This window comes from Lycorma delicatula, chromosome 2 (assembly GCF_047948215.1).
Source record: "Lycorma delicatula isolate Av1 chromosome 2, ASM4794821v1, whole genome shotgun sequence".
NCBI classification, from domain to species: domain Eukaryota; kingdom Metazoa; phylum Arthropoda; class Insecta; order Hemiptera; family Fulgoridae; genus Lycorma; species Lycorma delicatula.
In genome coordinates this window covers 151,512,651-151,536,071 of record NC_134456.1, presented here as the reverse complement: position 1 = coordinate 151,536,071, position 23,421 = coordinate 151,512,651, and the positions used below count along the sequence as shown (strand labels likewise).

At 30.5% G+C, this 23,421-nt stretch overlaps 1 protein-coding gene across 3 annotated transcripts in view; it reads left to right on the top strand.

Moving 5' to 3' along the window:
• ZnT49B (solute carrier family 30 member 9) overlaps positions 1-23,421 on the top strand; it is a 138,816-nt gene that overhangs the window by 25,426 nt on the left and 89,969 nt on the right. For all 3 annotated transcript variants that reach the window (XM_075356460.1, XM_075356459.1, XM_075356458.1), the window contains 3 exons: positions 2,649-2,775; positions 15,364-15,840; positions 22,672-22,879. In XM_075356460.1, coding sequence (XP_075212575.1) covers positions 2,673-2,775; positions 15,364-15,840; positions 22,672-22,879 — 788 coding nt within the window. In that variant the 5' untranslated portion in view covers positions 2,649-2,672. The remainder of the gene's footprint in view (positions 1-2,648; positions 2,776-15,363; positions 15,841-22,671; positions 22,880-23,421) is intronic.

The window sequence follows — 23,421 nt, the reverse complement described above, 5'->3', positions numbered from 1 at the left end:
ACAAAAAAATATTTATTTATAAAATTTTTCTACTACCGGTTCTAGCCATATTCACAAAACTTGATTTTGGACTTTATTTTGAAATATAGATTGTATCTGTGTTAGTGCTTAAAAATAGAACGTTGAAAGAAAATATAATGGAGTGATGAGAAATTATATAATTTTTTTTTTTATTGATGACACTGAAGCAACATTTTGCATTCATTTCTCTTTCCTTCTGACCCTTTTCATTCCTGGTTTTCCCATAGTTTTTCATTCTTTCGCTTTGTTTTTGCCCTTCCTCTTCTAACCAGATGCTCTCTGTTAATATTTTCCTTTTCTTGGTAACTCTTGTACCAGTTTTGATATCTTGTATCAGTTTTCTGAACCTGTGGTTTTCTATCTTGTGTTATTTCTTCAGATATTTTCATTTATTTTAGGTCTTTCTGGGCTACTGAGGTCCACTGATTTCCATTTTTTTTTTGTTGTAAATGTGATTAAAGATTTATTTTGTGAGACTCATTCATTATTTTTATTTTTATTTTTATTTTATTTATTTTAATCTTATTTTATTTTCATTATTTTTATTTTTTATATTATTTTCATTTTTTTTATTCTTTTATTCATTATTTGTGTATTTTGTTAACGTTCATTCTCATAAAAATTCCAAAGAATTTGGCTCTTCTTTTTCTAATGGAATCTAACATTTTCTCATTTTCATTGTATTTATACAGATCTTTATTATTCATGAATTTGTATCCATTTTCATCTGTTTTTATTGGTCGTAGGATTTTTTTTTCTGTTGCAATTATTTCATTAGATTTCAAACTGCAGATGCATTTTAATGTGTATAGTCTTTCTGGTTTAATTCCTGTATTGTAATGCTTGATTTTGTCCGTTGTTGAGGTGTTCTATTTGGTGTAAATATCTTTTGTAAGTTGATAGGCAAATTCCGTATTTCTCATTCTTTCTTGATTGGCACAAACTAAACCATTGGTTTGAATTATTTCTCCTAGATATTTATATTTATTGACTTGATTGATTTTTCCATGATTGCATGAAAGTTTTATTTTTACTTTCTTCTTCTGGAATCTGTAAGCCTGCAGTATAATTGAGGGTGCTGATATTTTCAGGATTTTTATCAATAAAGATTTCAGTACCCTTTGTATGATAATCTTTCGAGCCCTGTATTGATAATAATATTATGAAACATGTATTATTTTAAAGCATAATTATTGTATTAAAAATATCATTGTACCTTTACATATTTTTTATATTTAAACATAAAAATTATTTAACAATTAAAAAACATGTCATTTTTTATGAAAATTAGTTTTGTAAAAATATAATTTTATTAAAAATACCATCAACATCTGTATTGGACAGGTAACATCTAAACTTTTATTTGGTTCGAATGTATATATGATAAGGCATGGCATTTTTCACATACTACAAAATTTTCCTGGCAAATGTCTTATATAATTTTCAAGCTTGTGTGATAAATTAATCATCAACTTCCCCCACAAGAAAATTATGTATTTGTGAATTTTTATTTATAGAAATTGTAAAATGAAAAGCTGTATAAAAATCACATTCACATTTTGTTTATTCTGAATCAACCTTTTTCTTCAAAATGTATTTGCTTGTTAATTTTTTGCCAAAATGTGGCCTACTTTTGTAATATAGTAATGAAATAGAAACCAAATTAAAGCAAGATTAAATAATGTTATCTTTTTACTGTAATAGATTTTTATGTAGGAGACTTTATTTTGAGTAAATTGTGAAAATAATGTTAAAATTAGGTTTTTCACAGAATTGATCAAAAAGGGTAATATTTAAAATTTATATCAGTAAATTTGTTTTGCAGTGACTCAAAATCAAATAAAAGAATATTGATATTGTTTAAAAATATCACCTTGAGATCATTTTAGGATGCCTAAAGACTATATGTCAAAAGAACAAGGATTTTCATCGTTCATTAACAAAAGATCAAAAAATTGCTAAAAACGTTTTTTTTTTGGACTAGTTGTTTCATTTCATGAACGTCAGTGTGGTAGGTATACAATTTAAAATTTGTTTAAGTCCTCAAAATGTAAAGTCTGTAATTCAGTTTGTTAGAACAGTTTTTTAGAGATTTTTTATATAAGCAAATTAAATATTTTTTATGTACTAAAGAACTTATGGAATTAATATTGATGGTCAACTCGAGCCTTTTTTTGACAATTCCAGTCTCTAAAGATGTAGAAGTTAAACATGATATTGTTGACTTACTATAAACTGCAGACAGGGAAAGTTCTACTGAATTACACTTTTTTATGATATGCAAAATAAGTTTTTACATGCGTTCATCTTTGAGAAATTATATACCTGATACAACACAAAGGCATAGGTACCTAATTGATAAGTGTGTATAGTGTTTACATCTTACAAATAGATTAACATAAAATTTACTTATGCATAAGGTATGTACCCTCCTTCTTAGGCGTGTGCAATTTTTTAAATACTTGTTAGAATAACCATCACTTATTTCTCTTTAGTTTACTTTGTTAAAAGAGAATGACAGAAGTAAAAAAAAAAAAAAAAAAAATAGACTTTTTTTATTAATTGAGGTACTTTGAATAAAAATTGGGTAATTATTAAATTTTAATTTGTTTATTGGTATGTTTCAGAGTTTGAGTATTATATATAACAGTATGATAGTACAGAGATCACATTTATTTACAAAGTGTTTCTTTCATGCTGTTTCTAAATCATCGCTAGCTTCAGATAACTCTGTTAAAATTATCAATGCAGTTGGTATGTATTTAAAACTATCTGTTGTTACTTGTATCTTATATTATTTCTGGTCTTTAATATTTGTAATTGGACCCTGTTCAAAATGTTTTTTCTTTTTCATATTTCTTCAGAATTTTACATTTTCTATCTTCACCTCATTGATAAGTTATACTACTTACTAGTTCTCTGTATGTCTTCATTGTTATTTAGTATAAAACTTTTATTATTTCTGAATTTAATTTGTGGTATTAATCTTTTTGATTATTCTCTTCTTAAAAAATTATTTTGTAAAATTGGGAAATTTAAATTAGAATTGAAATTTTACAGAGAATATTTCAAAAAATTTTATTAAAATACACCTTATCTGCAGAATAATTATATTATACATGATACTGGGAAGCCTCTGTGCTGCAGGTGATAGGATTAGGGTATTTATAGTAATTAATTAATTTCATAACACATGTATCTGTCATTTTGACCAATTAATTTTTTAGAGGGTCCACCTTCATGTTGTGCGGATTAGTAAAAGCACCTTCTTGTGTCCTATTAAGAAGTTTGAGTGCAGTTGTGTTGAAATCACGGCATAACACAAATTCTTTACTTATGTTGTAACAATATTAAGCTACATGTATCTTGATAATACCTCACATAAATTATTTTTTTCATTAAGATAGGGATTTCTTAGTGCCGAAAATAACAAAAACAGTAATACGGAGTACCACATCCAGTCTAGCGGCCAGGAAACTTTTGATTTAGGAATGCTTAGGTAGAGGAAGTCTAAGGGTGCTCCATCATGCTGAAACTGTATTCATCCCATGAGATATTTTTCTTCAAGCTTTTTTTATTTTAAGTCATGCTTTCACCAATGAATGTCCACAACCTCATAAAATGTGATGTCATTTTGACCTATATCATGATTTATGGTGGATTTTTTCATTAATCTTTTATAAAATGAGGCTGTTGTTCTTTTGCTCGGAAGAGTAGCTCTCTGGTGCACCGACTGCAGTAAGTTAATTATCTCAGTCTACTTCAGCTGTTCATTTACAAGGTCATTTTGTTGGAGGATTACCCTATATATGTTTCATTGGATTCAGCAACAGCAGCACATTTATTCAACTGGGTTGGTGTTCATACTCTTTGAAGCTTATCTTTAATGCTGTGCAATTGAAAAAAGTTTTTATCAAAGTAAGCATTATTGCTTGGTGAACTTAAAATGTTACCACTGTACATTATACATTTCTTTTGTGTTTGTCCCTTGCATTGATGACATCAATTGTGCAGTTACTTCCTGGGCATGCTGTACATTTAAAAATTTTCACTTTCATTTTTTCTTTTAATGTTGTACTCATTCATAATACATTATTACTTCTTCATTCATATCTAAAAATGAATATTTAGTATTTTTATTACTAAAAATACTAAATATGTTAGAAATGTATTTTTAAATACATTTTTAATACTTCCACCAGCGAAAAAGGGTTTTGTCTTTCTGCTGGTTGGTGCCTATTAACAGTATAGTTACTATTGTATTTATTACAATATAATTGTACAATAATAATACAATATTGCCCTGGGGTAGATAATCCCCACATCTGGAGCATAACATCTACGTTCCATGATCAGGGTGGAAACAGCTGTACATATCTACTATTTGTAATACTGGCTAACTGGGCTCTGAGTTTTTCCTCGGATATTGAATTTTCTTTGACCTAATTCCTCCTACAGGCCGTAACACAAAGACTGGTTTTTCAGCCACCTGCAGATATGAAAAACTTAATGATTAAAGAGATGGATTCACACCACCTTTAGAGCTGGCAATGTGGTGGCCAGGGTTGAAGTGTGTAACGTAGGTCCTTCCGCTCTCCACATGCACCCCGCAATGGCAAGCATGTAGTTAAGGTGCCCATGAATGTTGGCGCATGGGAGCCCTAAAAACTTCAGTGTCAGGCCTGGAGTCAGTGCAGAGACTCCTCTTCCCTCTCTGCCAAGACATATGCTGATTTCACTGGAGTACTGGATCAGACTTCCAGGGTTGGTAGACCTGAAGTGGGGGTGTACCCCGATGACTAAGCTCTGATACAGAAGGGATAGAACCATGCATCCTGGTCAAACATCAAACGTGGCAGAGGGTTCACAGAAACACCCTCGTTTAGAACCATTTACCTGAACCGTTTTACCTGAGGTGAAACTGAGAAAGAGTACTGAGTCAAGACGGCTAGAAAATTAGGCTAAGAGCTTGCAAAGAACTTTTTTCAGGAGTAATATACCACAACCAAAGTATTTGGTATTTATGAAAGGTGATGGAAATTTCTCAAGGGTAAGTGCTTTTTTCAATGTTCAAGAAATAACTAAATGTGCTGGAGGCCCATTAAAGAAATAAGAAAAATTTATAATGGACTTCATGTGGAGACTACTAATGATGCACAATCGCAAAAGATCCTAGGGCTCAAGAATATTGGCAATTTTGCTGTGGATGTCAATTCGTACAGCATACTCAATACTTCAAAGGGTGTTGTGGTCTGTCAGGATCTTCTGAACTGCACAGAGCAGGAAACGGTTCAGGAATTGACACCACAAGGAGTGATAGAGTGTCGCAGGTTGAACATGAGAAGAAACGGCGAAGTTGTTCTACCTTCGCTTCTCGTGTCTTCACCTTTAACCTACCAGCCCTGAAGTTTGTGCAGGAATCCAACATTCAAGTGCCAACATTTTGGCCACACCACTGCCAGATGTGAGAGACTGCAAATATGCTTGTGTGGTGAAAAGATTCATGAGGGGGAACCATGTAAAGATCCCCATTATTTGTAAATTGTAAAGGACAGCATTCATACAGATCCCGAAACTGTCCTGTTTACAAAGATGAAGTAGCTGTGCAGGAAGTAAAAACCCTGCAGAAATTCAGCTGCCTTGAAGCAAAGAGAATTGTTAACGCCCGCAAGCCTAGAGCAACAACAACTTATGCTCAGGCTGCAGCTGCTGTTCCTGCTCCTGCTCCTGCTCCAGCCAGTGTCGATGAAAACCAACTTCTTAGTAAACTTGTGCCCACTTTGGCTAGTATGATTGAAAGGATAATAGAAAGTAAAATGAAGTCTTTCAGTCTTCATTTAACCGTGAAGCCATCAATAACAACAATACAGCCTCCTGAAGACATCTCAACGAAAAACAAAAGTGCTTTTAATCAGAAGAAAACAAGACACCAAGCCAGAGGGCCATGTCTGTTTGCGTAATATTGGATGATAGTGCGAAGAAAATGACTGCTTCGCAGCATGTTACAGAGGCTCCTGAGCCTCCTGCAACCAAGGCCTCTAAACCACAGAGGCCACAAAAAACCACATATGCAGGGCTTGTGTCACCCCTGCCTGAGGCGGTGACTGGTGCAGCTCCTACATGGGGTCTCCCAGGTTCCCACCTCTCAATCGGGACCTAAACCAGGTGCCGATCCATGTCTATTGTCATCTGCGGCTTCGATGGTCTCCGATTCAGAGGCCAGTAGCTATACGGGCGACACAATATAAACAAACATGAAGCCGTTTGTAGATTGAAAAAGAAGAGGAGAAAAGCATGGCCAAAAGGCAAACCCAGACAATAAAATAACTGAACGTTAGTTAGTTGACTCTTCAGTGGAACAATAATGGATATTTGTCAAACATCCATGACCTCCAATGCTTGTTACATGATGTAGACCCAATTTGTATATGCCTGGAAGAAACACATTTCTGTAGAAATAAAAATTTCCAATTAAGAAGATACGATTCATTTCGGCAAGATCAACCGCCAAACATAAGAGTTAGAGGTGGAGTAGCCATATTAACATCGACTAGAGCTACCATCGAAGCTGTTGATCTAAATACAAATCTACAAGCAGTCGCAATCAGAATGAAGAGTCTGCTTCAGGTCACTATGTGCAGCATATACTTGCTGAATTTTGATTAGAAGGAGATGACATAGCACACTTAATTGATCAGATTCTCCTGCCCTTACTACTGGTGGATGACTTCAATGCACATAATTCTCTTTGGGGGTTGGATTGAGTAGATCCCTGTGGAAGAGAATTGGAAAAATTCCTGCTGAATTCTGATTATGCTTAAATGCTTAAATGATGGTTCAAGAACTTTTTTCAATGCCAGAAATGGATTAATGTCTTGTATAGATCTAGCACTGTGGGTCGATAACACCGAGTTACACTTTCCATATTTTAGAAGATCTACATGGAAATGATCATTTTCTGGTGCAAATTGTAACTGATGTTACAAGAAAAATATATCCCATCTCCAAAAGATGGCTGTTTGATAAGGTCGATTGGACGAGCTTCACAGCTAGGATGATACTCCCTGAAACAACTGGAGATATTGAAGCCGATGTCGGCGCTATAACTAATGCTGTACGTGTCTCGGCATCAAGATATATTCCCAAAACATCTGGGAAACTCAAGAAGTAACCCATTCTGTGGTGGAATGATGAAATAAGTGAAGCTATTAAAAGAAAGAAAAAAGTGTATAATGCTTTTAAGAAAGTCCAACACTAGAAAATCTAATTGCGTTTAAAAAATACAGGACATATGCAAAAAGACTTATGATAGATTCTAAAAAACGATCCTGGCAGAAATACATGTCGTCCATTGACAGAAACACAACTGCATGAGATGTTTGGAAGAAAGTGAAGACAACTTTAAGAATGCATGCTTTGTTCCCATAACTTGCCTTCAATATGAAAATGATGTTAAAGATACATCATACAAAATTGCAGAGCTACTGGCCAGTTATTTTGAAGAAGCTAGTAAGATGGCTAACTACGATGAATATTTTAAAATGCATAATACAGAACCTGAAGATCTACTAAATTTCAGAACTGAAATAAGTTATTCATATAATGTACCTTTTAAAATAGAACTTGTGATAGCGTTGGAGAGAGCCGGCAATACAGCTGCTGGTCCAGATGAAATTCATTATGACATGATCAGGCAGCTGAACACCACTGCAAAATGTAGATTGTTAGAACTATACAATCGGATATGATGGAATGGGATGTACCCACAGCAGTGGAAAAAAGCACATATTGTTCCAGTGCCAAAGAAAGATATTAATTCGACAGATTCCAATAGTTACCGTCCTATTTCTTTGACATGCGCTATGGGAAAAATATTTAAAAAAATGATAAATAATCGACTCGTTTGGATTTTAGAAAAAGAAATTCTCTTATCCTCAAATCAAGCAGATTTTCGGCAATGTCACTCTACTAATGATCAACTTAGAGAACATCATATACAACAGCGTTATCACAAGAAAACATTGTGTCGGAGTCTTCTTTGATTTGCAGAAGGCATTCAATATGACCTGGTGACATGGAATAATGCTACAAATGCATGAATGGGGCATTTGTGGCAATCTGCCAGTTTTACTCAGCAACTATATGAAGGACCGTACTTTCTAAGTATGCATCAACAACGAATATTCATCAGGAAAAAGATTGGAAAATTGTATACCACAAGGCTCGCCGTTGAGCGATACCTTGTTCACAATTGCCATCAATAAACTAATATTAGCCATTTCGCAAGAAATTAGCAAAAGTGTCTATGTTGACATAGACACTTTTACTGATAAACTCTGGCAGTTGTGTATGCCAGCAACATGACAGCTATGGTGAAGTACAAATTACAAGCAGCGATTAACGCCCTTAACAAAGTTGCAAGGAATAATGGATTCAAATTTTCACTAGAAAAAATGTGCTGTGTACATTTCTGTAGGAAGAGAATTTCTCACTGAAGTCCTGTTTTGACCATCGACGACAATCCAATAGAGTATAAGGATGTGAAATTTTTAGATTTGTTACTGGATAAATCCCTTACATATGGATTACATATACAGGACTTGAGTGATAGATGCAAAAAAGCCCTAAACATTATTAAATGTTTATCCAACATCAATTGGGGTTCAAATAAAGAAATACTAGTGAGGCTGTTTAAAGCATTGGTTCAATTGAAACTCAACTACAGATGTACTTTATATTCATCCACTAGGAAGTCGCATTTAAGAAAGTTAGATGTAATACATAACAGTGGAATAAGATATACGACAGGTACATTCTGTACAAGTCCGGTGACAGACTTGTACAGAAGACGGAATCTAATGTCACTACATTGTAGAAGAGAGATCCTATTGCTAAGATATGCAGCAAACATGTGGACCTTTCCTAACCATTCAAATAATAAAATATTCAACAATCATCCTTTGGCTGCATTATATGAACATCGTGCTACCTATTCCAGACCTGCCAGAATAATGTATCATGAATTGACAAGAAAATGTGAAATTACTTTACCAGAGATATTAGCAATTTCTACAAGTGAAATACCGCCATGGGTTTTACCAGCGGTAAATACAAGACTGGATCTCTGTCAGAAAGAAATAAAAAAGAAGCCAGCAGTAATCATCCAACAGGAATTTTTATCAACTGTCATTACTTACAAAGAATACATTAAAATTTATACTGATGGTTCTAAAACCGAACATGGTGTAGGATGCTCCGTTTATGTAAATGGAGAAGCCCATTTTTGGAAACTGCCAGATATGGCCAGTGATTACACGGCAGAACTTACTGCCACACAGCAAGCTCTTTGCTACTCGGAACACTACTGTGAAGAGAGAGTGCTAATATTTTCCGACTCTAAGTGCACTTACTGCAATTCAGGACAAGAACATCCTTATTGCAAACATCCTATCCATTTTGTACATTTTAAATCAATGAGGACAGCAATGTGTATTTTGTATGGACTTCAGGGTATGCTGGTATTGCAGGGAATGAAAATGCAGACGAAGCTGCCAGAAAGGCGACAGTCTGTGATAACTTGGATATAATTCCTGCACGAGTGGCAGATATTAAAAATTGTCTAATTAATACAATGAGAAACAGGTATAGTACTGATTGGAAAAGATTAAATTCAAAACTAGTCAGTTAAAACTACATATAAATGGAAAAGCGACATGATGCTGACTCACCGAGAACAAGTGGCTATGACCAGACTTAGAATTGGTCACTCACGAATAACAAATTATAAATGTTTTGTGTATTTTGGTGTTTTTAAATAAAATGTAAGGGCCTTTTATCTCCTTACATATGACAAAACTGATGGTGATCTAAACTTCTTTTAAAGAATGTGACAAGGGCTAATGATCTTAGAAGTCGATGCCATATAAAAAAAAAAAAAAAATTGGTGAATATAACAATATGATTTACTATTTTATCTTTTGTATGTTATTGTATTTCCTGTATTTATATTAAAAAAAAAAATCCCTTTCGGCATGCCGGAAGGTGGAGGTAGATTTCACTGTGCCAAGTAGGGGATAAAAATTTTTATCTTAAAGCTAAGAAAAACTTCAAATTTACTCAATACAACAATGTTTGCATGTGAAAAAAGTTTCACTTGTTTAGCATACGACAAGCCCCATCTTATAATTCAAGCAACATTTTGGTCATCCTTTGCCGCAAGGTTTGGTCATATCAAAAATTGTATCAAACAAAAGTTTTACATAATTTTTAGAGGACTAACGACCATGTTAAACGGATTCGATACTGTGCCTATTAATGGAGGTATGATTTTTTTGTCTTTGTAACCCCATCTTTTCCACCCCCTGGGCCAATGGTTGGGGATATCAAAAAACTTTACTTAGATAAGTTTTAGGCTCTTATACAAAGAATAGTAGGAACTTTAAATGAATTTGATGTTTTACTTAATAAGTTATATCGATATTTTGTTTTTTCAAATAAGCCCCCCTCATTTCAACCCATTAACAAACTCGACCGAGATTTTGGATCATTATATTTTATGTATCAATTTCAAAGTGATTGGCGCAAAATTAACATTATCATTATCATTAAAATCCTAGCATGTTGAGGGATGATGTTTAATTTAAAGCACATTTTATTAATGTATTAAGTGTGTTATATAAAATCTGAATGATAATTTTGCCTGGTCGGCATTCCTAATGATTTTTCTAAAGCGAATATTTATAAGACCCATATTCCTCTGTACCAGTATATTATATTTTTATAATCAAAAACCAACTTGAACAACCCAAGTACAGTAAATGAAATAACACTTACCCTTATCCCTAAATAAGCCATGATAAAGATAAAAAATTCCCAATTTATTAAATATATAACAAAAACAAAAAAATTTGCAGAAAGATTCAGAATGAAGCAGGAAATCAAACATGTATATTATAAAAGAAATTTAATATAAAGTTATATAATGCACACCTCCAGTTGGTACAGGTCTTGGAAGTTGTAATGTTTGGTTATATTTGTTTTGTTATTGTATTTAATTTGTTCAAGACTAACATTGAAATTCTTAAAAATAAACTTAATGACTCCAAAAATTTTTAAATTAATAATTTGTTAAAATCTAGAAATAATAGTAATAATAATTATAATTACGTTTACAATGAGTAGTATGGTAATATTAGGGGTTTAGACGATTATAAATTGCAGGAAGACAACAAATGATACTCTTAATGATTTACATTTCAAAGATGGACTTGTAGATTCAAAATTATTTAATAGTCTTGATTTGATTAATTTTACTAATGTTGATTTTACTAACGTTGATGATAAGGAACAGTTTATCATTGCTGATGCATTTAAATTTAATTTGAATGATGGTGATAAGAATAATGTTGTTAAAAATATAGTAATTGATTCTGTAATAATTATTAATAAAGTAAATCCTAATGACAAAGAACAATTATGTAATATCATTAGCATTAAAATTTGTAAAGTTAAAAGTAAAAATTTGACTTTCAAACAAATTTCCAAAAAAATATTAATAAAAAAGTAATTTTACAAATTAAAAATAAATTAAATAAAAATAATTGCATTATTTTAAAATTGGATAAAATCAATACACCTGTACTTATGCATACTGAAAAATATAATAATTTGATGAAACAGTATGTATTAGAAAATAATTTCAAAGAAATAAATGACCCCCCCCCCACTAATAAATTTTTAAAGATAATTAAAAGTTTAACAAAAAAATACTATAATATTTTCAATTATAAGAATAACTTAAAATATCATTCTAGATTATACCCATTTGAACCAAGTTCACCAAAATTAACAGGATTCCCAAAAATACGTTAACCTAGTATACCTATGCGACCTTTGATAGATTTCACAACTGTTCCATCTTATATTATATTCAAAACAATAGATAAAATAATTAGGATAAAAATGAATTTGGATTATAAATACAATATAAAAAACGGATTTGAATTTGTAAATAAATTAAGATTTAACAGTTGGAGAAAAAACTAAATGGTATGTTACAGAATTAGTAATATGTACCCTAGCATACCCATAGATAAAACAATTCAAATAATAAAAAACAAAATACAACAAAGAAGACCTGTTATTTGTTAATAATAATATTACTATTGTTACAAATATTTACCAACAAAATTACTTTAAACTTAATGATAAATATTATGTTCAGGAAAGTACTTTACCAATGGGGTTTTCCATTATCAGCCTCAAGTCTGAAATTTATTTACAGGATTTTGAAAATAAAATTACTTATGACATTCATACCCATGATATCCTATTATGGACTTTGTATATTGATGATGTCTTTGTAGTTTATAATCGTATTATACACAATGAACATTAATAATTATTAATAAAATTAATTCATACTGTAATAGTCTGAAATTTACTTTTGAAATTGACATAAATAGAAGAATAGATTTTCTAGATGTTAGTATGAAAATTAACAAAAATAATCAATTTATAATGTCATTATATAGGAAATCCACAACCAATAAAACTACAATACATAGAAATTCAAATCATCTGTGGTCACACAAAGTTAATGCATATTCAAACATGGTTAATAGAGTGATTAATTACACACATAATACAAATAAAAGTAAATTAAACAAAGATATATATATTATAAAACAAATTGCTAATCATAATGGTTATAATGTTTCTTTAATTACAAAAAACAAATTTCAAAAATTAATAATACTACAATTCTTATACCTATAAATGATAGACAAAAAATTGACAATGTATATTTAAAATATTTATACACTGATAATGTTGTTGGAAATATAACTAATGTTTACAATAAAAGTAAATTTATACCAACTTACAAGACAGACAATTATATAAGAAAATATTTAAAAAATAACTATCACACTGACTTATATATATATATATATATATATATATATATATATATATATATATATATAATTCATGCGGAATTTATAAAAATAAAATGTAATGATTGTGACCATATGTATGGGTGAAATTAATGTCTTTTAAATTTAGATTTTTAGAACACATTAGAAATTATAAAAATGGTAATTTGGGTTTATCTAATGTTGTTGACCATGTTATTAAGAAACATTCTGCATCTAATGTTTGAACAAATTTTGAAATAGTGGAAATCAAGAAATTTAATTAAAATAATAATAGTAAAAGTTTGGACATTTTAGAGAGATTTTATGTATATTTATATATATAAATACAAAAGAGATTCCAACTTGATCAACCTTTCAGACAGAGCAGAGTATGAAGATGACAGTCTTATAAAAGCAGCAACATATGGCAGCACAATTTTAGATAAAAATAGAAGTAATCATAGTATATATAAATAATTTAATTCAAATCCACTCAGTAATGTAACATTGAATGGCCAGGTTACATAGTATAAATTTGTTCTGTTTTATTTGATTTAAAAAATTTAATTTTAACTTTAAATTTGTAATTATAATTTCATATTTATATATATGTAATTATTTTCTTTAATTGACTTCATATGTTTTTGTATATGTGATTGTAATTTTAATCTTTTAATTTTAATTTTTCTTATGTTTGATTTGTAATTTTATATAAATATATACAACTGATGATGCGGAATCTCGCGAAAGTACTTATGGAATAAAAAATAAGGTAAGTGTCATCTCATTTACTTTGTAATTCTGTACTTGGGTTGTTCAAGTTGGTTTCTGATTATAAAAATACAATATATTGGTACACAGGAATATGGGATTTGCAAGTATTAACTGTAGAAAAATCATTTGCAAATATATTTGATTGATTTAAGTATTCCACGATATGAACATTAAACATCTTTGATAATAGTGGATTATATGGTATGATCCACTTATTGTTACACTCCAATTTTGCTAAACATTGCTGATTCGGGTAAGTAATTCGACCATAAATCCTCCATTGTTAGGACAGTGTCAATGATATTACGGATAAATAACTATCTGTTCCTGTTTTTGTTGACTTTAAAAACATTCGCAGATAGCGCTTGTAAAATCTGCTATTCTTCATGCACGGTGAATTTGGATTTAGCTGATTGTACAGTTCATGCACCTTATTCTTTGATATTATATCAAATAATTCAGGATCTGTGTTGCTATCAGGTAGCTCTGCTGAAATGTTCAAAGTTGAACCTTTTCCTTTAGCTAAATATGCATATCTGGCAAGCCTTGTTTCTGCCATTCTATGGAGTACATCCAACAAACAAAATCTGAAAAAATTTCATGGCGAATGATAACAACCATCTATTTTGAAAGATTTTATTTAAACACTCTGGAAATAACATTATTGCAATCAGAAGCTTGCTCATTGCCTTTCAAAATAATTTCAATTTCTGACCATTTAGGGTTGCATGTAAAGATACTAAATAGATCTGGACAGCCATGTTTTTGAAAATAAGTCATGGCTTCCTGTGTATACTCATGAGGTGTCACGGACTGCCCGTAAATGATGATGGTAAATACACATTTTTATCTGCATCTTGAACTGGAACATCTAATTGTATCGCATCTTGAAGGTGAATGAATGTGATCTTCACATCACAAACGTTTTTGATTCAGTATGATATACAATAGTCATTCACTTTGGATTTTTGCATACATATCTATGATGGATTAATTTAACAGTTGTCTGTATTTAAAAATGTGTATTGGTCATGATTAACATATGATAATTACACTTATCATTAAGAGAGAGCAATAAAATGATTGAGATGATATTTTCTTTGTTGTCAGTATTCCAATGGTAGGGTCGCTTTGAACATAATTGAAGTGGTATCACTTATTAAGAAAATAAATGTTTAATACTATGTCAAATTTTAGTAATTATCTATGTTTCAGTAGAAATTATTGCAACAAGTTGAAAAATAAATCATATTTTATATATATAATCATTAAATTGTTAACAAAGTTGTTTCTTTGTAATTATCAAAAGTGTAGTAAAATTTTTAAAAAGTATATACTAGTTCTATAGAAAAAAATAACTGGATATCTTGATCTTATCTTATATTTATTCAAAATTTAAAATCTGAAATATATGTTTTTTTCTTTTAAAGAAAACTGATGCAAGATAAATCTTTTTTATATTTAGATAGGTCTATTGTTCATAAAAGTAATTTATTGGTAGTTATTTTAAGCATGGACAATTATAAACAATCTCTGTGTGCTGCAGTAGAAATGTGTGTAGTGTATCTAAAATAGTAATATTTACTTTTCTGATTTTGGAAATAGACTTCTAATATAATATGATGATGATTCTGTATGGTGACTGTTTCAGGACAATTGGAAAAATGTCAGAGAACAGAAATATTGAACACATTATGGAGTCGCAGAATCAACATGTACACTTCATTATGTTCAAGTGATTTATCTAAAATACAGAATGAAAATTTGATTCCAGTAAGAAATGCTTCATCGGCAGGTAGAAAAGGAAATTCAGATTCAACTAACTCATCTCAGAGTGGAGATTCCAAAGATTCTAAATCTAATGGTAAAGATACAAATACTAAAAAGAGTGACACCACAACAGCTTCATCTAAAGACGCTGTATCTCCAGCTAAATCAGATACCACTGAAGAAAATGTTGATTCTAATAAAGATTTAAATAAAGAACCATTTACAGCTGCTGTTAGTACTGTTCCGGTTAATTTATGCCTGAAAAAAGAATTAAAGAAGGAAACTGAAGTAAAGAAAGAGCCTACTACTGCTGCTGTTGCTGCAGCGGCAGCAGCTGCTGCTGCTGCTGCATGTGCAAGTAAGTAAGACAAATAAAAAAGAGAGTTGAATAAGGAAATAATTAGATTAGTAAATTAACAAAATTTTATTATAAAATTCTAATGACATCAGATAGTCTCATTGCAGTCATCATTCTGAATTTCAAATAATTAACATTTCAAAATTTAATAATACAGTGGAACGTCTCAATTATCTGAATTTTCTTTTACAAGGCAGAATCCAGATAATCGGAAATTTGAATTTCTGATTATCCAGTAAAGCAAGGTAAATGAGTATCGCACTTATTAAAAAAATAAAAATAAATTAAAAGATACTCAGAGCGTAAGTGAAATGTAATAAAAGACTGACAATAATTATTTACAAAAGATTCAGCGAATCAAAATTTTCTAATAAAAGAATCGGAGTTTATAAAATTTTTCAGAAAGAAATTAAAATTTACTACCCTACTGTTTTTTTAAAATTGACATTTAAGAAACTTATTAAAAAAGCTTACAAAACATATTTGATTGAAATTGAGTTCAGATTGTGTTATTTCTTATAACACCCCATTTCTTATAATTTACAAAAAATAAAAAAATAATTACTGTATATTTAATAGAATATAATCTAGTGACAATTAATCAACCTTTAAAAACACTATTTCTTAAATAATTCTGTGATCTGTATTTGTTTTAATGTTGATCTTCGTTTATGAGTTGCAAGATCACATAACTGTTTTAAATAAAAACTGTAGAATCACATTTTTATTTGTCGCTTCTACCAACGTAGCAAACATTCATGAGATTTTTTGTGTGGTGGCCCTAAATGCAGGTCATAACATTATAATTTACTACTGACCAATAGTATGTTTCCACCAGTCTTTTCAGAAGTTAATTTTATAACTATTTTAACACAGGCTTAATTTTTTATACCTTATAGAAAAGTCAATTAAAAAACCTAGATAAAAGTACATTTCCTGTAGAAGCAAAAGTTTATTTGAATAGTATTATATTTTTTAAAAATAATGTACATTTTTAAAAAAATTCCCCAGTGTGGCTGTAGCAGTCTAATTAGTTGAAAATCTGGAATATTGTCATTCAAATAATCAGAGATATTTTTGTAAGAAACAAAATCTCTTTCCCTTTTACCAATATTCTGTAGACCAATCTATTCACTAGGACTCTACCAGAATCCTTACTTGAAATATCAATTTCTTTTAAACTTAATTTTCAGGATCTAGTATTAATATCAATGACATAGGAAATTTTTAAGAACAGGATTTCATGGGACCCAACTTAAAAGTTTTAAAAAATTTTTCAATTTTTTATAATTTCTGATGCTTTATCTGTTTTCCAAGTCATGGCTGTTATTAAAAATGTATGAAGTAACTGACAAGCAAGGTGGTCAAAAATGGATTCCATTTTTTTAATAAGAATTTTGAGTTTTTTCTCAATTTTACTTTTAATATTACTTATAAAAACCACAAGGTTTACTTTAAATAAAACTCTGTCAAAGGCAAAGTCAGGAAAGTTATATAATATTTTATATTTTATAAAATCTATAAATGTTTTTAAAATTTATATAATCATTTATTATTTCATAGAGGAAGGTTTTTTAGTGAAGGTTTCATTATAAACTTTTTTCAGATAGAATCTTAAGTAGAATAGTTTTTAAATAAAAAAGTTACATTTTTTACATAGATGATTTTTTATTTTTTGTTGCCTTTATTGGATTACTATTGGTAATGGTATGTAGCCAAAAGTGATAATATTTAATGATTTTGGTGGAATGGAATAAAAATGATTCTATTATAAATTTTTACATGAATATCTACAACTTTACGATTTCAGAAAGCTCTCATAATGATCATTTACTTTCAGTTAATGATCATTTAATGTGACATTGTGGATTTTCGTGACAATTTTGTCGGCTGTAGTGGTTTTTTCATCTTTCATCATGAATGTTTGTACAACCACATTAAAATTCAGCAGTCCACCTTTTACTGTTGAAAACAAAAGGGAAGCATCCTTTAAAGAGGAATGTATCTTTTTGAATGTCTGTTGAAGGTAAACCTTTTAAAACAAAGTTCTTTATAACAGCTTTAACTTCAATTATATCCATTTTTCAGAAAATGTCAAAACCTGTTTGCTTTATTCAATTGCCATAAACAAGTATCTGAAACTTCGCAGCATGCCGTCTAAAGTACCATCCTTGACAAATATCATAGTCATTGGCTCGTAAGTTTGCCATCTCTTCGGGCTGAAAACTTTCTGATCGACCCCTGGTATTATGTTGGTGTTAGCAGTTACAGATACTGCACTTGATTAGTTTTACACTTACTTAAATAAAATAAAACGGTACATTAAAGATGTAAATATAGGTGTTAAGGATGAAATTAGGTCACATATTTTAAAGTTCCTTACAATGGAATTTGGTGTCCCAGAGATCAATCTTACACCCTTTTCTTATATTTTATTTACCTAAATGAAGTAGGGAGTTTAATACATGGAAGTGTTTACATATATGCAGATGGCCAGTCAATCTGTTCAGGTAAACTTTTATTTTTTCTCATTATGTATTATTGCCTAACAGATTTTCCTTTAGCCTATGGTGTCTATATAAAAACATTTTAATAATAAATGAGGAAGAATTGTTATTAACAGAATGCTGATAACTTTTCCTTAAATTCATCATTTTATGAAATTGTATGCCGCATCATTTATTTATATTGAGAAAATTATTAACATTTTTAATGAACTCAAGTTAATAGAGATGTTTCTTTTGTGGAAGTCAAAGCATTTTTGGGGTTTTATGTATTGTGGAGATGCTCAAAGCATCTGACAAATTTCACCAACGTGACGATTTAAATGACAATATATGCAATGATATATCATTGCAGGTAATACAGCTGTATCTATCTGAAGGTAATTATGTGAAAGGATTTGAAAATTCAATATTTGCTGTTAAAAAAATTATTTACTAGATGGATTGTAACCATCTAACTTTAAATATGGATTAAACTGCAGTTGCATTGTGCTTCTCATGTAGTTGAAACTACTAATTTTGTGGATAGAATTTCTATTAATATTAACAATTTTATTTCTGTTGCCCATAAAGTGAAATTTCTTGATGTTTTATTAAATGACAAATTCTTTTGAGATAATTAGATAAAAGACAAAACTGACATTTTGTCTTAAGGGTACTTAGTAAATATTAGTTGAAAAATCGATTTTTTTGTTTTTTTCCGGATTATTATGGAGTAGAATTAATTCTTTAAAATGGCATATAAAACATGATGATGTTTTATATCATGTTCGTACATCGTAGTTCTAGCAGTAAATCAATTTTTTAGGGAGATTTTCTTTATTTCTGATGTTTTTGTAATTTCAAATTGACTAACCTGAACTCTTTGTAGAACACTATTTATTTATAACAACTGATTATGTACTGTTTTGGTTTGGGCTTTGTGTGTTGTTTAGCGTGTCATAGAGTAAGTTGTGGAGTTGTTTAGTTTTTTCGTGTGTTTTGAAAGTGCTCTGTGTGTGTATAGTTAAAATTTCTAGAAAGCACTGACTTTTTAAAAAGGAGGAAGTTCTATGGAAACAAATTTACGATCAGTCCTTCAAAACTGCTGCAGCCTATTTCTGTGCCGATCCTAACCATCAAGATAAAAGTTGTGATAATTATTCACCATCATCTTCGATTACAAAGTAAGTCCATGCTTAAAATTGTATAAACCAGACAGTGTAAACCAGTAGTGATTGGCAATATGATATTGTTAATTTGAATAAATTATAACAATTATTGGATAATATTGCGGTGTGTAAATTTTGCCATTGTGGATTGCAGTTATAAAGGAGATCATTGTCTGGACTGGCATGTGAAATAAGTTTGTTTTGTGTTAATGGTAAATGCAAGGAAAAAGTGGTTTCTAAAATCTGTGAAGTTATAGAAACCACAATCAATGATGAAATAAAAAAATTTGATGACTTAAACCTTAGGTTAGTTTATGGTCTACGCATTATAGGGAAGGGCAGAGCAGCAGCTGAGAAACTATGTGCTATTATGAATATCGGTCCTCCTGTGAATTTGTTCCACATACATTCCAACTATTTACAATCTATTTCAGAACTTGTGTGCAAAGGTTGTTTGACAAATGCGGTTGAAGAAACGGTTTTAGAAAATGATAACAATAGAGACTGCACTGGGACGTGGCAGAAGCGTGGACACACTTCCCTCAATGTAGTAGTTTCTGCATCATTCTTAATAACTGGAAAAGTAGTTCATTGAAATAATTTCAAAATTATGTAATTATAAAGATAAACTGAATAATAATCACAACAATAATTGCATTGCAAATAATTCAGGATCAAGTGGGGCAATGGAGGTAGCTGGAGCTGTAAAACATTTTCAACAATCTGTACCATCTTACAATGTTCGTTATACTGAATTCCTTGGCGATGGTTATAGAAAGACCTTTGCTGAAGTATCTTCATGCCAACCTTATGGGAATGATGTAGTATTAAATAAAATCAAATGCATAGGACGTTCAGAAGCATATGGGCTCCAGATTAAGAAATCTCAAAAAGAAAACTAACAAACTACCTGATGGGACTCTACTTGGAAGTAGACATAATCTAACTGATGCTGCCATCCTGCAACTGCTGACCTATTATAAACTGGCAGTTAGAAAAAACCCAATAACACTGTTAGTAATTTAAAACAGGCAGTTTGGGCAGAGTATTTTCATGTAATTTCATCAAACGAGAATCCACTACATCAGTTGTGTCCAAAAGATGACGGAACTTGCGAACTTGGTGCAAGTTCCAACAAGCCATGAAAAGAGGAGAAAAGTATAACCATGATGATCATTTCCATTTGCCCAAAAAATAATGCAATTTATAAATCCCGTTTTTCAAGATGTAGCAAACCCTGAGCTGCTAGAAAAATGCCTTCCTGGAAAAACACAGGATGTTAACGAGTTATGTATCCAAGAATGCATTTGTACAGTGAACTACATTGAAATTTGGTGTATCTCAAGCTGTAATACACTTCAATGATGGACATATTGGAAAATGTAAATTGCTTGAAAAAATTGGACTGGAATCTGATAAACGTTGTCAGTGTAATGAGATCATTGGACCTATGACAAATAAAGCAGGCGAAAAAAGCTCAGTTAGAACTTGAGAAAAAAGTTAGGAAGGATAGGCAGGCGTCTTGTAAAAAGGAGGCTAGAAGATCTGATTGAGAAGGAGGAAGGTGAAAATCCATCATATGCTGCAGGAATGTACTAAAAGAGGCAGGCTCCTATTTATATTTTTTGTTTTTGCATTTTCCGTAAATTTACTTTTTCAGTGGTTTAATTACTTTTTTTCAGGAACTATTAGAGATATCACCTTCAATTTTAGTTTTAGCTTGTTCAGCAAAAAAATCTGCGTAAGTGGAACTAACAATATTTAAAAGACAGCACAAAATTTCAAAATGCAACATAAAAAACTTCTAAAAAAAATCAGACGTTTGTAAAAAAGAAACTAAAAATATTATGAAACATTATTTTTATAACGTTTTTAGTTCAACATATGTAAAAAGATGTGTTCTTTAAAACAAAACAGAAATCATGTTGATAGCTATGTTGGTTACCAAAAAAAGAAAGTTTTATTAACATTGCAAGTATAGGACCAAGTGGTCCCCTTAATAAAATGCTTCTGGTTTATTGTGCTAATGTTTATTTCTGACTGAAGTTTGATGTCATCCTTTGGGGCTCCATCAAAAAGTCTGAATGAATTTTGAACAAATAAAAATAGTCATCAGATCATTGTTTGTTGTCCATAAGTATGAATCATGTAGACTGAAATTACAAAATTAAAAATGTTAGCTTATCCTTGCATTTATATTGATGAGTGTGCAATATTTACTAAAATGAATAATCATTTGTTGTAAAAAAAATAAACTACATATTACAGAAAGCCTATCAAGCAAGGCAGCAAAACTGGTTTCTTGTAACTCATCACAATACATTGGCTTATGAGATAGGGCTTTATTATGGTTCCATTAGAATTTTTAATAAGTTACCAGAAGATTTAAAGAAAAAAATCTTCCTACTGTTTATTTACAACTCAATTATAGAAACAAATATTATTGATAAATTTTTAAAAATTAAATTAAATTTTACTAATTAAAATTTTTTTTAAATCTCAAATTTTCTGCATTCTGTTCAACAGGTGCATAAATATTTGTCCATGTAACTTTCATTTACACCTTCTGAATTTTGATTTGTTTTGTAGTTATTTTTTATGTTTATTGTTTTAATATCCTCATGTATTTACCATAACATTATTTCATGTGTTTATAATTTAAATAATTAATATGAACTTTAATCACATGTATTTTATTAAATAAATAATTAATTGTGTATTTTGTGGTGCTGCTGTGATGAAGGATTTACCATGGTTTCCCTTGATCCATTCTGGCAGATTCTGGAACAGTTCCTTTTTTATCTATGGAGTAGCACATCTACCCATTCTTAATGTTACCAATATAATGTATTATTAATACAAATCAATACCATTTAAGATAAAAGATTTATTTATTTATTAATATGTTAATGTTTAGCATTGTTTTATAGAGAGAAGATGTGGTCATTAATTTGACATGCATGTATAAATGGTTGTAAAACAACTAAGCAAAAAAATTTGAAATGTTCGACCAGGCAGCTAATTAAAAAAGAAACTGTGTTACAAAATTATTTTATTTTGTGTATTTTTGTAATAACAGTATTCTGTATTGGATATTATATATAAAATGGGCAAATAAAATTTTTTAATATTATCACCTCTTATTTTCATTCTATTATTTTTACTTCTTTTAACAGCTAAGAAAGCAGCAAAAATAAGGCAACGAGCACGTGTTGATTTAACTGCATCATCTGTTGAACGGAATTTTATAACACCAGGTCGTGCAATGTCAGATTTTCTCTTAAAATCTTCAGATCTGGAAGGACTCAGACCTAGTAAGCGGCGATCACCTTTTGAAAATGAACCACCAATTACTGTCTACTGGAGGAAAGATGTTGAAGCAAAGTATGATTTTTTTAATTTTAGTGTATATATTTTCATATGCTTTCTTTTTACTTGTTTATTCACTATGTCTGAAAAGTTCCCAAACCAAATAGAATAAAAATATAGATTTAAAGATAAACAAATTTACTCGCATCAGCCTTCTACATAGAACCCTTCTCTAGTTATACACTTGTTGCAATGGTGGTAGAGCCCGTCAAATGCCCTGGTGAAATCACTTTGTGGGATTGCCTTCAACTACTCAGTGCAAGCCCTTTGGATAGCTGGAATGTCACTGAAAAAGTGGTCTTTCATCTTCAGCTTTATTTTTGGAAAGAGAAAATAGTCTGCTGGAGCCAAGTCATGTGGGATAAGACGGTGATTTGATTTGCAGCATAATAATGTGTTAAAACTATTGCCATGTGTGCTGGGGCATTGTTGTGCAAGAAAGTCCAACTGGCTGGATTCGACGAATGCAACACATCAGGCATTTCATTACTTCCAAATAGAATTTAGAATTCACGATTTGATCAATTGGAACAAATTCATGATGAATCAGGCCCTTT